Genomic DNA, 16,905 nt, shown 5'->3' with positions numbered 1-16,905 from the left:
TATCCGGCATCACGAGCTGTGATTTACAGCGTGTCATTCCCAGGCTTGGGCCGGGATGCTGCACAGCCTGTGCCGGAGCTGCTCATTATGGATTCTGGGTTGTTTCTTGCCCTCTTTCCTTACTGTCAGGAATCAAGAGGCCAGGAGAGAAAACTATTCTCTCAGCTAATTACCACAACTATTCTATAATGGCTATTTTAGATGAATTTTTAATGAAGCGTGCTCTTGTCAGTTCGGGATTTCATAACTTTCAGGTCCAGCCTTTACACTCCAGCCATTTGCTGCATAAAGGTTTGTGCTCTCCCTGCAAACCAGCACAGGAGGAGCAGGGAAGGAGGACGGCCCCTGGTGCAACTTCACTTGTGCCTGTCAGAACTGAATGAAGTGCATCTGCTGAGCAGAGCTGACTGACAACAACGAGGTTCAGTGCAGAGAAACGGCGAGCATCTGCAAGTCCTGCTGAAACCCACTTCAGATGAGGCCCACAACGCTGTAATTAACCAGGATAAAAATACTTTGCCTTTGTTTAATGTTTTCTGGAGTTGTGCATTCCTCAGATCAGATGCTAGGAACCTCATTAAGTCTCACCCGTGTCCTCAAGGCCCACATGTTCTCCACAACCAGACCTAGTTAGAGAATAAGGAGCCATTTTACCGCAATGCTTTGCCACAGCAGCAGGCACGGGGATGGCAGTGGTGACACTGTGGCCACCAAACATGGCCAGAAGCGGGTGGGAGCTGAGGTACCTTCTCCTACATCCCCCTCCAAGCTGCCACCCTGTCCACCAACACCTAAACCTAACACTGCTATCGGCCTGTGGTTAAGACTGGGCTTATCCTCTTATCTGCTGCTCTGCTTCTCCTTTCACAGGTCCAGCTCTTGTCCTGATCCATCACACCAGTGCCAGCGCTGCAGGAGGCAATGGCTTAACAAGACCTCCTCCTCACTCCCTCTTCTGCCACCAGACCCTTGGCTAAGGTGATGATGTGCTTCTCCTCTCTCTGATCCTGGCTTTGGAGATTCAGCGCGGCTCTGACTATAGAAAGGGGTGAACAAGGCAAGCAAAGAGCATCAACCAGCAGCATCCCAACCACACACTCACCAGCATGAGCCCAGTCAGCCCTTCAGCTGGGAATAAGAAACTGGAGAAAAAGGAGGAAAAAACCCCAACAAAAAGCCTCTGAAATCCAGGGCTTCATCTGCTCTGCTCTTCTTTGGCTTTGTTTGTGTTTTTACAAACGGGGCTCTTGGAAACCTTGGCAATCTCTGTTTTAAAGGGCTCCCCCCTCCCCCAGGCCTTTGTAAGGCTGTCGGGATCTACATGCCAGCAGCAGGATTAGCTGGCTTCTCTCTTCCATCTTATGGTTTTATTATTCTGCACCTTTTGAGGGTACAGTTTATCCCGAGTAATTAAAACACAGTTAGCTCTACAAGTCCAAACCATAACGGAATAGCTTAGGTTTTATTGTCTTTAATCTCCTTTTTTGTGTGCCCTCTTTTCCAGGAAGCCTGCTACTATAGCCGGCTTATTTAAAACAGGGAACTCCCATGAAACATCCTGGTGGGGAAGAGGTATTTTAGCACAAATGTGGTATATCACAGCCTAACACTGCACTGTGCTTCCAACCTGCCTCCTCCCTGTGTGACCCCTACCTCAGCATCCTGATGTGGTTCAAGTCTTCTCCCTATAGAAACCAAGCAGGAAAACTTGGTGCCTGGTGCTGGCATCTCCAGCAACACCCGAAAAAGCTGCTCCTTTTCCAACTGGGATGATTCCCGCACCACAAGCATCAGGCATAGCAATAGCAATAGCTGCACTGTCCTGGTCCTGCCCTCGCCTTGGGAATTCAGTTTGTTCTGTTACTGCATGAACTGGCCCCATGACAGGGAAGGGAAAAAATGTGTCCAAGGGTATAATCCCATTGCTGTGAGCGCTGAAGGCAAAGCCACGTTACTCACTGTGTGCTCCACAGCACAGGGGAAGCGCACAGCAAAACAGAAACAAAACCAGCGTGTGGGAAACCAGCCTGATTCCTGTTGGGTCTGACTCTACCGGCAGCCAGGGCATGGGGCCCTGCTCCTGACGGGTGGGAGAGCGTGGACCTTGTCCCCAACCCTGGTCCCACTCCTCCTCACCCACCTGGTACCAACCTCCGGGACTGGAAACACGGCAGAGAGAGCACACAGGCTTCTGAGGCTTGTTGTCTACAACTGCCTCATCCATTTGTCTCAGCATATTGCTAATATTAAGATAGTAACACTGCTACCAGTCTGCTTCCCTCCTTTTGCACGTGGCTTGCTAAAAATGCTTGGAAAAGACTGGTTATCTGCTTGGTCCCCAGCAGGTGACACGCCAAGGGGATGCTGGGCTCCTGCTCTTTGGGCTGGGATGGGACAGCGAGTGGGATGAGCCTGTTTTCAGTCCTAGGGAAAGCCTGGCTTTAGGTAACAGAAAAGGTCGTACTTGTCAAATGGTCTTGCTCAGGAATAAACTGAAGCAGCTTTAAGGAAACAGACTCCAGCAGCTCTCCAACACACGAGCGAAATCACTGCAGGATTAGCCCAGCACTTCCAGCACAGAACCGGAGCGGGGAAGGTGGCTCCAGGCGAGAGGATGCTCCATGTGGCCAGCACCAGCAGGAAGATGTCCCTGCCTGGGAGTCACCCACGGATCAAAGCTGCTGTCACAAACACCTGCAGCAGTGGAGGCTGAGTCTCTACATGGGATGCTGTGAGCTGCCTCCATGAGGGATGCAGGCACACTAGTGACCTGACTCGGCATCTGTGGTCCTGAGCCCCCAGCTCCAGCCTTCCCCTGCCCCTCAGCAGGGTCTGAGCCTTGCCAGATGCCTGAGGAAGCCTTCTCCTACATGGGAAGCCAGAGGGAAGGGGCCTCATGCCCCTGTGCCACCTTGGGGCTGAGCCGATAGCTCCAGGCTGAGCACTACCAAAGTGAAGCCACCTCCTCTAAGGCATGTCCAGGGACTCTCACTACCATCTCTTAACCACAGCTTCTAGAAGGGCAAGAGAGGGATTTTGTTTAGTTCTGAACATGGTGTTTCTAATAGGGAGCTAAAATAATATCAAGACACCCCCTCAAATGCTTTTCCCTTTCTGACAGCGATGTGCGGGTCAAGGCTGGCAAAGGAAAGGGGGGGTCACTTCCAACACTGGGGATAAAAATCCTTCATGTGTTCTTTTTGCAGGTATTCCTACTGAACAGTGTACATGGAAATGATTCATTTGCTGTTTTCCCCTCCCTCCAAATGTCCTGTGTTCATTGCTTTAAAATATCTATTCTAAAACACCAGTGCAGAGGGAACATTCACCTTGCTGAAGACTAATTCCCAGGCTGAACTCCTAACCCCTGCTGGGCCCATCCCATGGATGTCCACCCCTCTCGATGACCCAGTCATCACCATGGGATGGGAGTCACCACCGCATGGCTCATGTAGCCACCAGGCACCTTGTGAGCAGCCTCAGCCGAAAAGGGCTAAACCCACTGTGGCAGATGATACAAAGAGCCTGGGATACAGCCCACGAGTGACTGCACAGGGGAACCTGCCCATGCCATAGCTGGACACCAGCCCCAAGCCCACCACATGCATCCTTTCTGCACAGTGCTACATAAATAAACAAAGCCCCAGAGACAAAACCTTGATGAATAAGCCCAAAACTACCCACAATGGCTGGAGAAGAACCAAGCAACCACTGCAGCAGAGCAGAAAACCCAAGAAGAGAGACTGTGCGTTACCAGAGTAGCCTCCTGAGGACTTGATGTACATCTGCCCGTACTGCTCCTCCACCATGGTGTCGTACGCCTCGTCGTCCTCCTCATCCTCCTCGTTGTGGTAGGAGGTGGGGCTGTCAGTGGTGGGAATGCTGCTGGCGCCGGGGCTCGTCCGCTCCCCCTGCGAGTACTGGACCTGCTGGACGTTGGGGATGAGAGTGGCCAGGTTGGGCATCCCATAGTAGGAGACACGGGACAGCTTCAGGGGCCCCGTGTTGGTGCCACCACCGGCCCCATCGCGGGCACCAGGCTCGAGGGGCCGCTTGCCAGGCAGGCCGGGCAGGGCAGCCGCCTGCAGCTCGAGGTTCTCATGCTTGACACGGGTGAGGAGCGGGATGGGCATGGAAGGGGACATGACATAGGGCGCCGAGGCCGACTGCAGCTGGTTGCAGGGGCTCTGCGGCTCCGAGCTGGGGTCTTCAATCATGGTGGTCTGAGAGTCACAGTGGGGAGAGCTGACCTTGAACATCAAGTCCGTCCCTTTCTCCACGATGTGCTGGATCTGCAGGAATCCCGCTGTGTACATCACCACCAGCTGCTCGCTCGCTGCCATGGTCAGCTTCCCGGTGTAGCAGAAGGAGAGGATCTGCTGGAAGCAAGCGGGGGGAACGGTACCCGGCAGCTCAAAGGCGTTCTTGCTGTTCCCACTGAACAAGTCTCGGAAGTAGAGGCTGCTGGCAGCCAGGACCGCCCGGTGAGCCTTGAAGGCTTGGCCCTTCACCACGATGGACACATCGCAGTACAGTCCCAGCAGCCGCTGCTCGTTCAGGCAGCCCAGAACGGTGTTCCCAAAGTTGGGAATCTCTATGTGCAACATCTGCGACATGGCTCAGGATCGGCTGGAGCTCCTCAGACATTCAATGCAGGAATATCCAAAGTAGGGCACATCTGAAAGAAGGAAGAAGGCAGGGAAGAGGCAGAGCGTTTTTAGACAGTTCACCAAAGCAGGCAGGAGCAGAGGAACCCACCTCAGCCCACATCAAAGGCTCCAAGCGAAGCCCGAGAGCTGGGGTGGAAAAGCCACCGCTTATAGGAATTACTTATCAATGTCTTCAGACAGCCTTGGAAATGCCACTGGTGGATGGCAAAGGAGATCCCAAAGCCACCAGTATGTTCTTTGAGTTGTGGTCTGTTTAAATAAGCACCATTGATTTATCCCCCTGAGGGGGTTTTTACTTTATGCAGGAAAATGTGAACAGTAAAGGGAGAGGAGCGAGCAGTAAAGCAAACCTAAGACAGCAAAGACAGACCTCGGGCAGCATTATATAAGAAACACAACAACCAGCAGCTATGTTGAAACTACAGAAAAGATATTTATAAAACAATGTGCCATTCTGCCTGAAATAAATGCAGGATTCTGCCCAAGCGGCAGCTCCCAGGGAAAAGCACTTTGAAAAGCAATCTTGCCATTTGCACCAGAAAGAGGAAGCATTTCAACAGTTAAACCCCTTCTCAACACATTTATCCTCCAACAAAACGAGGCTTATCTCCAAATTAAGCCAGATATTTGAGCCCCAATAAAACAAACCGACGTGCCGCAGCGAGGAGAGCTGTCTCCTTTTCCTTCCCTAAACCCAAAGTGGGGCTGGGGGAGCCCCAGCTCAGCCCGTCCTGCAGGCAGAGCCCCCGGTCCCCAGCCCATTGCCCCGGCATCGAGGACCCCCCCATGAAACAGGCTCGGGATGAAGGCTCTGGCTTCGCATCCCAGCGCGGCCGCTCCTTTTGGTACCTTTTGGCCGTGGGGATAATTCCTCCTTGCACTGACCAAAGCAAGCCTTGCCTCGGTGCACAAACCCCGTGCAGGTAGCACGGGTGCAGCCTGTGCACTGAAACTCCAGCAAAGCAAATCACTGCGGATTCACTGCCATGAGCCCGAACCTCCCGTCCCCCCTCCCCGAGCTCCATGCAAGAGTCCAGGAGATTTAAAACCCCATTTGTCTTCAATACTACTGAAGAAAAACTACAGTTAACTAGTCCTGGAAGCTCGTAAGAAGAATAGAAAGAAAAAAGAAGTTTATCTGAGAAAGATTACCCAGGGAAAAAAAAACCCATGAAAAGAAAATAATAACCCACAAAGAGCCGCTCTGTTCCCATTGCGGGGAGGGAAAAAAGAAAACGTCCTATCTGTAAGGCCACGGGGTAACAGGAAGAAAAGGGAACGGACTCGGAGCCAATTTAATTGTATCTGCATGGTCAAAAACCCCTCCCGAGCCAGCGAGGAAGTTCCCGGTGCCCTCGAACGTACCTTCCGCAGCGCCCGTCCGTGCGCCGAGGGGCTCCGCGTCCCTCCGGGTCGCCCACCGCACGCTGCGGCTCGGGGCAGGCACCGAACCCCAACTGTGGTATCAACCCCTGGGGTTGTATCTGCTGGAGCTCAAGCTTTTACCAAGTCAAATCTCCCCGGCAGCGCACAGCATCTAAATGAATAGGCCGGATGCAGATTAACATTCAGGCTGCTCTCTGCAATGAATAGAGCCCTTTGATTAGGGACCTGAAGTAAATGCCAGTTTCAAACCGAAGCTTTAAAAACAGAGAAATATCAGTGCCAGAGGAATGCTCTCAGTGTTGGTACAAGACAGACTTTTGATGAGTCACTGCAATGCAAACAAAGATGGCAGAAATACTGTACTGTATGCTGATGAAATGCTTAGTGGTGCCACGGCAACTGAGACAGGTTTTAAATTTATAGTGCAGTTTTGCATATGAATTACGCTGTAAACTGCCTCCCCTGCCATCTAGTACATCCAGAGTGTCAAAGCATTTAAACTATTCCAAACAGTCTGCAGAGCTGGCACTGCTGCTGGTTAACTCCTGCGGCCAGAGGAAGGAGCAGGGCGGGGGCTGTGAGCATCCCCCTGCATCCCCCCAGCATCCCTTCAGCATCCCCCTGCATCCCACAGCAGGGGCTCCCCAAAACCACCCGCCCAAAAGGACAGCTTTGGGAATGCCCAAATCTGCCCCAAATAAAGGTGCTCCTTGAGCAGCCACATTCCTGATTCGTGCCCCCCCCACTCCCCCCTTCCAATCGTCCCTCACCCTCCCATACAAGAAAGCCTTTCAAATGCAGGAAAAATGTTTACCCCTTGGGGAAAGCTTCTTTCAGTCTGTGGCTGAATCCACTAAAAGCAAATCCATTTGCTTAAGTAATGAAATCCCAGTCACATTGTCTCCTGGATTCAGATTTTAAATTACCTTCGCATTTATTGAGCATGTTTGGTGCTTTTTTCTGGGAAAGAGGGTGGGGCCTCCCCTTGCTTACTTCTCTCTTGCCCAGAGCCCTTTGATTCCTGCTCTCGGTCTCGGATTTGTTTCAATTGCTCTGCTCAGATGGTTAAAATGCAGGAGATTAGAGGTGAAGGAAGCATCCTCAGCGGTGGGAACTGTAGGGATGCTCCCGTGCGACCCTTCCCTGCTGATCCCTGCTGCCACCTCCACATCCACCACCCAAATAGGTGTTTGGTGCATTAAGTTCAACTCCACAGCAGCAAACTGCTGCTGCTGCCGAGTGCTCGGGGCTGGCTGCCTCCCCCTGCTCTTCCAGCAAATGGCACTAACATCTGCTCTGCATCCCACAGCACCTGCAGCCTCCCAAGAGGATCTTCAGGACCTTCACGTGTCGGGAGCGCTCAAAGGGTTCATCCAAACCCTGGGTTAGGTCAATGGGAGCTCATGTGGAGGAGGAGGACCAAGGTGACATCCTGCAAGGAGGGCAGAGGCGACACAATGACAGCCAAGCCCGAGAGCCCAAGACCTGTTCCAACCATGACACTGCCCATCTGCACTGGAGAAGGAAAGGAGCCTGCCCTGGCAAACACGGATCCACCCTGGATCTGAAAACTACTTAAAGGAAACAGAACTTCACCACTCAAGGCATCCATGGTGATGGCACATTGCAGGTGCAGAAGGATCTCCTCTTTTCTTCCAGCAAGAGCTCCCTTAAAGCTGGAAGAGAGACCAGGGAGGTACTGGATTGGACCCCGTTGGAACCTCTCATAAGCCCTGCCTCGGAGAAATCTGGCATGGCAGGACCAGCCAAGGGCAGCTTGGTCACACAGACAAACCGACTTAAAATAGGTATCAATTATTAATGTAGCTTCGAATTTGCTCTGTAAAGAAGCCAGGCTTGCCAGGAGGAACCCATGTCTCTCTAACCCCCCCCAGAATCATGCTGCTTCAGGGTATGTTTAAGCCAGAGAGAAGCACCAGAGTGCCCCAGCAAATCACTGCCTAGATTTTATGTAAAACCTCCTATGAGACGTTGGAGTTTGAACCAAGATGCTCCACAAAACTGCTTCCTCCTGAGGTTCACCTTCCCCTGCACTGCAGCCAGGCCTGACCATCCTGAAGGGATCCCAACACAAAATCCCATCTCTCCAGCTCCTGGTGGTCTCAGCTCTGATTCCAGCAGACTTTGTAGCTGCTGGTCACAAAGCAGCCAAGCAATGGTCAAAACCTCCGGTTTTCCCAGTGAATGTGCCCATAGGGAAATGGTAAAACACTGTTTGGTCTAGAAAGGGCACTGAGGAACATGGACAAAGCCAATAGCAGCAAGCTGAAAAGCCCAAACCACTTCAGTATGGTGTTGGCCAGGACCACTGGGGTTTTATTTCCTCCTCCCTTCTCTACCTCTGCCTCTGTAGGACCAGAATATACAAAAACCCCAATATAAACCCCAACAAATCAATGCCCCCCCCAAATACAAGAAATAAAAGCAGACTTGAAAGCCAAGCAGAACCTGCTCACCCCCAGACCTCCCATCCTCTGAACCCAACACCAACAGTCCTGTGACCAGATAGCAAACACAATAATGCCTGATAATGTCTCATTTAAAATCTCCTCTATTAAATAGGATTTATTTCTTTTTAATAGAGCACCGAGCGGCTTCTGAATGGTTTGAAATGGCTTCAGTCCATCTGACACGGGGAGAGCTGTGCTGCAGGCAAATGACCTTAGCCATTACAGATGTAAACTGTATGTTACAATACTCCCAAGCTGAGCTGTGCCCTGGGGTGCAGAAGCACCATCACAACCCTCAAAAGTCCCTTTTGGGCTGCCATGTCCTACAGGTGACAATCATCCAATGGACCTCCTACTAAATGGCAAAACTTGGACAAAACCGGATTAAAACCAGCCAAGCCCCACTCCCACCCCTCTTATTGAAGGCACCTGACCATTCAAGCAAGACATCATTCTGTTTTCTGATGGCAGCCTCTTTTCCAGCCCTTGGATAGAGCAGGACAACCTGTACACGTCTGCATGGGTTTTGTAAAGTCATAGCCTTTGTCACAAGAGGTTCATCAAAAACGCAGCCGTTATTTGAGACAACTTCCATGAGAACTGGAGAATTCCCAGTTCCTGCATTCATGTGCTTTGGGAAGGGGAGGGGAAAAAGCAGGTTTTGCTGCCCTGAGGTCAGGGCAAGGCGACAACAAAGGATAGCATCGCCCTAGAATACGATGCTGGCATCAGAGCCACCCCCAGGAGTGATCACAAATAATCAGATAACGTATTTAAAGGGATTTTTTCTTAGCCAATGTACAAAGAGACCTCACATCCTCCCCCCCTTCCCCCAAAACATCCCTGAGCCGCCCAAGGTCCCCAGATCCCCGCAGGAAGGTGCGCTGGGCAGGGACAAAGGCAGCGAGACCCTCCAGGGATGGGAGACAAAAGGGGCCGAGGGCTTTCACCCCCACCCAGCCTAACCCCTCGGAAGAAAAGAGCTGAAAAGTCCTGCCCTTGAAGGCCTCAAAGGGTCAAAGGAAACTTCCCTTTCTTCTGTAAATGAGGAGAGAGGGAGAAAATCCCCCCTTGGCTTTGAGGCTGCCAGGGGGATGTCACACCCCCCCAACAGGGGCTCCCCAAAGCCACCCGCTGCCCCCAGACCCACAGCCACGCACCCAGCTTTTTGGGGGTGTGTGTCCCCCCCTTTTTAATGAGAAGGAAATGCACTTTTTACATAAGCCCGAATTAAAATAGGCAACATCTAACTGCAAACCTCGGAGGCAAAGTGCCATTCCCCAAGCACGGAGCTGCTGCAAGGCTGTCAGCAAGAGAAAGAGTTAAATAAAGTCAAATAAACCACATTTCAGGTCTGGTTTGGGCATATTCCACCACCATCACCCCCATCACCCCCCCCCCCCCCCCTTCCATGCAGATCACTGTATCAGGCAACAGAGAAGCAAATCAGACAAATCCATACACACCCCCCCCCCGAAAACAAGGCTCCCCTTTGCCCCCATTGGGGTTTGGGGGAAAGAAAGCCCCGTAGGGGATGGGAGAGGGGTTGGGGAATGACTGCGAAACGCCGGGAACGCCGGCTCTGCTTAATGCCCGTCTTTGGCAGGGGAAAGCAAACAAGGTTAAGTTTGGTAAGCGAATGACAGCAGCAGCGAGACTCCTCTCCCCTTCTGCAGCATTCGTCCCTGCAGCTCCCAAGTATTTATGTCTGAAATGCTGCAAGTGGCAAGCAGCGCGAACCGTCCCTATTTTTAGTGTAGCAGCCAGTGGCAATGGGTGAGAAAGGCGATTTCTGCCGTATTGAAGAGCGCAGAAACTGGATCTGCGAATACGAACCGAGTAACCCACCAGCACCGCACACGCAGCACACATGCGGCACGGGGCTACGCTTGGTTATAGCCCTGAAAGTTCGCACAGAGAGTACAGAGCCGCAGGCACGGGCAGGGAATGGGGGGGACGATGGAGAAGTGATTTAAATTAACGGGGATGCTGCAGCCCCGCGGATGGGGATGCGGGGATGGGCTCATCCCCAGCGACCCCGCACTGGGGGCACTGGTCCCCCAGTGCTGCTGCAAGGTGAGTCACCGGCAGGCTGGACACTCGAGGTCACCCCCCGGCAGGCTGCTGCCTCCCAAAGTGCCGTCATGCAGCCAGGGCGAAGCGTGTTATTGCCATTATTATTTAATCAAGTTTGGGTTTTTTCCCCTCCCTTCTCTATCACTGATTTTAAGAGCTCTCAAAGCAAGGAAAGCAAAAATAGAAAATGCAACATTTTCATTTCTTTTCCCCATTGCTGCAAGGAAGAAAGGGAAGGGAGAGACATGGAGAAAAGAAGGAAAAATACAATTATCCTGCAGGATTTAATTGCTTGCTATGTAATAAAACTCAAGACCCCGACTAAGTTACAGCCACCAGAAAGCACAGAGCACCCCATCACCTTCCGCAACGCCTGCACTGCCTGCATCCCATCCCAACGCTAATCCACATCCGTAACACATCAAAAAGACAAGTGCCATGCTGAATGGTATTCTCCTCACTCCCCGTACACAACGGCAGAGCTAGCAATATATATAACATGCATGACTCAGTTCTACCACTACGGAACAGAAAGCCTTAAAATAAAGTAAATATCTTAAAAGGTCAATTAAAAAAGCTTACAAAACATCAGACGCTGCTTCTTGCTAGAGCTCATTACCTAGTATGGTGGAGCTGCCTGTGTGTTTTTTTTCTTGTGCAAGTTAGTCTGTGAGTCAGCATTAACACACATGAGAACATCAGGAATACTGCCTAGTTCTGATGCAATGGAGGGTGGAAAAAAAAGAAGAAGAAATCGCGCTCCGTTTGGACAGGAGCCTGTAATTCAATTGCCTTTACTTTTCAATTACTGCATAGCCTACCCTGACCAGCCTGCAGAGGGGAAGGAAACTTTGCTTACATCTCTGGCTTCAAATTAATGACTTTTACTTTTGGCTACAGCTTATTCTCCCTGCTTTAAGGCAAAAGTAGGTATGATAGAATTAACCCTTCCTGAGCCCGGGATCGCTGTGTTTCTATTGGGATTTCAGCACTGGAAAACAATATTGCCCAAAAGTTCTGGCGAAGGAAGAGATTTATTCATTAAACTTTTAATACCCTATAAAGTAAAGGTACAGTTGCATCGGAGCCTGATCCTTAATGGAAGTATAAGCCCGCAGAAAAGGCAAGGTACAGACTGCAGACGTTTAACTCTGTGCTTCTAGGTTTAGAGAAGGGAATAACAGATTGCATGGGATGCTTTTCAAAACGGAGGTTTCCGATCATGCACCAAAACCCCTGAGAAACCTAAACCAGGTGATGTGAGGGGTAACCCCAGCCTGATGCCCACTTACCCCAGGGGATGGGGGCAAAGCAGGAGACCTGCATTATTCATACATTGCATTCATTACTTGCACTTCAGCAAACAATTCTCTGTCCCCCTCCCAATCTCCTCAAAGGAAAACTCCCTCTGGACTCATCTGCTCCCAGATCCCAGCACTGAGGCTGGAAGGTACCAGAGCCTCAACATCGACTTTTCATCTGATTTCTCTGCTCTTACAACAAAACCATTCAATGGGTGCAACAAATTTTGCCCAAAACTTCCGAATGTGATGGCCTAAAACACCCCCAAGACAACGCTGCAGCCCAGAATATTGCATTATGTAACTATTATAAGGCAGATTAGATATGGTCAATATATAGATATTTTGTGTGTGTGTGTATATATATGTATATATATAATATACCATATATTATATATATACATATATATATATATACACACATACACCCTGCCCATGGCAGGGGGGTTGGACCTAATTGACCTTAAGGTCCTTTCCAACCCTAATCTAATGGTTCTCTATGGTCAAGTACCTCTCCAGAGCCAACCCTAACACCTTACAAGCCGTGTGCTGCTGTGCCACAGCCGAACAAGCCACATGACGAGCAGATACAAGCACTGTAAAGTTATTGTTTTAATTAAAAGTATGAATATAGAACCCCTTGTGCCATTAGAGACCGGTCCCTTCCGCAGCTTCACACGGGTCTGCCTCCAACCACTGTGAGCCTGGTGGGGTTTTTTGCCTTAAGCATGTGGGATACTTGCATACAGATGAATTGAGTTTTAAAGGAAAAAAACCCAAGCAGCAGCTTCTGGGCCAAGCTCTCGTGTGCCAAACTTCTCAAGTGCCACAGCACAGCTCGACAGTGTTTCAAAAGAATTTCAGCACTGTTTTGAATACTGCTGACAATCTTCCCCATCCAAATTTGTAATTTAAATACCTCCAATCTCAAAAGCAGGCTCCCCGGGGCACGCTGCGTTCTCCCTCCCCGCCACCCACCCTCCCCAAGCCCCATTAACCGGCTGCTTTCCTTCCCTGGCTGGTTCCCCCCCATCTCCTGCAGCCCCCCAGCATCACCCCACAGCATCACCCCCCAGCATCACCCCACAGCATCCTGCAGGGACCCCATGCTGCTTCTTCAGATTACCCATGGGTGAAACATCTGCTTGCCCCAAGACACTGCAACCTTCCTCCTTAATAACTGTGATACTGGTTTAAAGCTATTTACTGGTTTAGAGTTAAACCCATCCTACCCGGGCTGCCCAGGCTCCCACGGCAAGAAAGAGTTAATCCAAGGAGCCCACCTCATCCAGCAGATAAGATGTTCCTTCAAATGCCTTCAGATGTGTCAATAAAGCCCCAAATACTTCTCTGACAATAAATCTAATTGGCAAGGAATGGCAACATTAATTTCTTAGGTCTGTGTGATGTTACAGCAGCAGCTCCATTCCGGCAGGAGCGTGTTTAAGATTCCCTCCCAGTGCTGCAAAGCACCTTGAAAGGTCGACGAGTGCTTTCATATTCTCAGCTCCATCTACAACACTGCAGCAGATGAAACGGATTGACCTAGACAAGAACTGAAACAGTCTCTGTGAAACAATCCATCAACACCCTCGCCAGCCGCAGCCGCCTTTGTCATGGGCACGCTTGGAAATGGCACCTACCTACTGCAGCTGACGCGGGGCTGGATGGGGCTTAAATCACGGCCCCGCTCTCTTGGGATGTAACCGAACACGGCATCGAGCGCTGCAGAGCCAGCACACAACATAAACCACCTCCATATTAAAGTGTGTGCAAAGCCTGTGCCCATTACCCAACTCATTAAGGACAGTGATACTTTGTAACATACTCTAATCTTTAATATTCATAGCTTGCTTCATTTGCATATCATGCCATAAATAGTCGAAGCAGAGGTAAAACACAAAGCGCTCTACTTGCATTTCTAATTATGCCTAAAATCAAATGTAAATCACAACACATCCAAGACACAGAAAATATTAAATTTGCTGTCTCTCAGTTAAAAATCTTCAAGGAAAAAAAACCCAACAACAAAGAAAACCCTAAACCCAAGCAAGACGCACAAACCCAATTATCCTTAAGGAAAATCAAAGGGGTCTGTAGCAGGGATGAGACTGTTTTAAGAGGGGACCTCACACATCCCAGCCCTGGCTATGTCCCATTGCCCAGGCCAGTGCTGGCACCATCTCCCCAAACCCTTTGCATTGACCACCCAGCTGTGCTGCAGCTGCTCATTTAACCTTGGTTTATGAGGAAACAACAGGAGCCTTTTCCTGTGGGGCAGCTGGGAAAGCTGATCTCCAGTTAAGGAGGTAAAGAGGAAGAATCAGCTTGAATGTGAACTTCTGCTCCAGCACTGGGCTGGTTGGAGGCTGCTGCTTTGGCATCACCAGTGCAGGAGGGAAAGAGGTCCTGGAGCTGGAAGCTGCTCAATGCCAAGGTTTGATGATTAAAGAGGTGTCTTGGGGTGCCTGCACTCAGCACCTCCATGTCCAGAGGGATACAGATGCTTTCTGCTCACAATGTACCAAACCCATGCTGAAACATCACAGGGTGTTCTCTGCTCTTTCCTGAAACATGGAAAATCCCTTGGAGCTGGGAGCTGCCCTGTAGTGCTCCTGCATCTACTGCAGCACCCACCATCAGTTCTATGGGAAAGGCTCAACTGCAGGTTGGGAATGGAAAGGTTTTGTGTTATGGAGCCCAGTGCCCTCCAGACACATCCCGGATGTTATCCCTACAGCAAATTCACCTGCCTCATCCGGAAAGGGGCCTCGGCACCGGGTGGTGGCATTAACGGCTTGTGGGACTTCAGTCCCCAGCCACCACCTGGAGGGCTGGATCCTACAACAGCTCTTAATGACTTCTAAGGAAAAGCACAGTGCAGGATGAGGAGCCAGGCTGTGGAGGGAGGGGGAGCAGGGATGAGGCCTGGGGTTCTCACCTCTACAACCCAATTCATCCCACTTCCCCCAGTTCACAGAGGCATCAGAAGACTTTATAACCGGTAAAGCAACTGGATACCCTTGTATGAAAGTGCCATTAGAACATTACTGCCAATGGCATCAATAATGTCCCTTTACCAATCTTGCCTCTGCATCAGGCACCAGCGTCCTCTTAGTTTTATGGAAGTCCATCACCACCAACACATGAAAATGCACATCCTTGCGCATGGACCCACAGGACCTGCTGCAATCCCAACCCAACCCCAGCCTTGCTGCCACAATCCTGCATTTCCCTTCCCCACACCTCTCCTTGCCCATTGCACCGATCCAGCTGCTCCCAGGAAGTTCAAAACCCTCCTGCCCTTCATCCATCTCCCTGCTCCTCCTCTTCCTCTCCCACTGAGCTGCTCACAGCAGAGGCGCAGCATCCATAGTACTCACACTAAAGTTCACAGGTTTATGCCCAAAGATTTAATTAAAATCAAATGAACTAAATTGTGCAGAAATAGGACAAACCTGGAACGTTTTGGGAAGCTGAGGCGCCCTGGCCCAGCCAAGGAACGCAGAGCGAGCTGGCATCATTCCCCACTTACCTTCCCTTCACCGCTGGGACTCCAGCTGCGTAAACCCACTACATCTTAATGAAAGGCTTTTGTGGGTGGCTGTCCATAGGGACAAACACGTTTTGAAGTCACTTGAACCGAGACTGACTTTGCAGAAAGAACCAGAAGAACATCACCGACGGGAGCTGGGCACAAGCAGTGGCTCCGGCTCCAGCCACAGCCTCTCCCTTAGGAGAGTTTTCCTGCTTTAAAAAGGGCTTTAAGAGACTTCTGAGAATGAGAAACTAAACCATAAACATCACGGCCAAGTCCTGCCCCACTTGTACACTGGGTCTCCAGAGCCCCCAATGCCATCAGCAAATGGGTCCAGGGACTTGCCCTTCCTGGAGCCACAGCTCCTCCTGCCCCTTTCCAGACCTGTGTCTGGCTCTACAACACTGCTTCAATCAGGGAAACAGTTCCAAGGTCTTTCCTGCAATATCAACTTCCAAGGAATTCCAGGGGCATCGTTAAATGTAACCCCCATAGGTGAGCGCTCGCCCCGTCCCAGCCCGCACTGAGGGAGAAGTGAAAGCGAGCTGCTTGCAGCCTGCAGAGCTTTCTTGCTGTTCATATGTACCCTGGCATCTTGCCCGGGCCTATTTTTAAGCCCATTTACTAGAAATCCCACAAATTAAAGGAAATACGGATAATGTTGTAAGAATCCTTTGGGCCAAATAAAAGCTACACATCATTTTCCTTGTGCATCAGGGTAAGATCCTTAACCACAAAACCCAGATTTCCCCAAAGCTCTTTTGCAACAGTGAGAGAATCTTGTTTTGTAAAAAGTTGCTTTGATTCACTCCTGGATTAGCAGGAGCACAGACACTGCTGCCTCCGGCCAGACCCCGAGAGGAAGCTGCTCTCATGAAGCACAAAGGTGTAAGGAGAACACATATAAATGAAGCAGCTCCAGCTCTGGAACGGTGGTTGTTAATGACAGCAAAGTGTGCAGAAAGTGCTCTGAGAAACCCTGAGTAATGATAATAAATCATCTTGCTTTGACACTCCATCAAATAAGGAGACCCCAAACCCAGTTCATTGTCCTCATGCCAAAATGTGACCCGTTCCAGGCAGGGCAGTCACTACAGACCAGCTTCTCCATCATCTCCAGTCCCCATTCCCACTCACATCCCAGTGCCACTGCCAGGCTGGGGGTGCTGCCCCCCATCTGCATGGGGATGGGGACAGGGTGGTACCAACTGCAGCTGAGCATTACATGAGCCATGGTGACAGGTCTCGACAGCATCACCTTGGGGATTATATGTGAAATGGTGATTTTATGCTCCTTATCTGTGTCTTTATATACAGAGATACAGTGGGGTCCCTTGTGGGGTGAGTATGAGGGAAGGGTAATGTAAGAAATAGCTGATGGATCTGGAAATCTCCATCCTGGGCAAACAGTGCTGGTGGCCGGAGGCAGAAGCCCCCCATTGGGTGTCAGCCCCCCATTTTCC

General features: G+C 50.6%; 1 protein-coding gene across 1 annotated transcript in view; it reads right to left on the bottom strand.

Moving 5' to 3' along the window:
• NACC2 (NACC family member 2) overlaps positions 1-16,905 on the bottom strand; it is a 50,121-nt gene that overhangs the window by 11,737 nt on the left and 21,479 nt on the right. Inside the window, exon 2 of the mRNA XM_034067432.1 lies at positions 3,755-4,678. Within this exon, the coding sequence (XP_033923323.1) occupies positions 3,755-4,616 (862 nt within the window). The 5' untranslated portion in view covers positions 4,617-4,678. The remainder of the gene's footprint in view (positions 1-3,754; positions 4,679-16,905) is intronic.

Source organism: Melopsittacus undulatus, chromosome 11 (genome assembly GCF_012275295.1).
Source record: "Melopsittacus undulatus isolate bMelUnd1 chromosome 11, bMelUnd1.mat.Z, whole genome shotgun sequence".
Lineage (NCBI taxonomy): Eukaryota > Metazoa > Chordata > Aves > Psittaciformes > Psittaculidae > Melopsittacus > Melopsittacus undulatus.
This window is presented reverse-complemented; position numbering and strand designations above follow the sequence as displayed.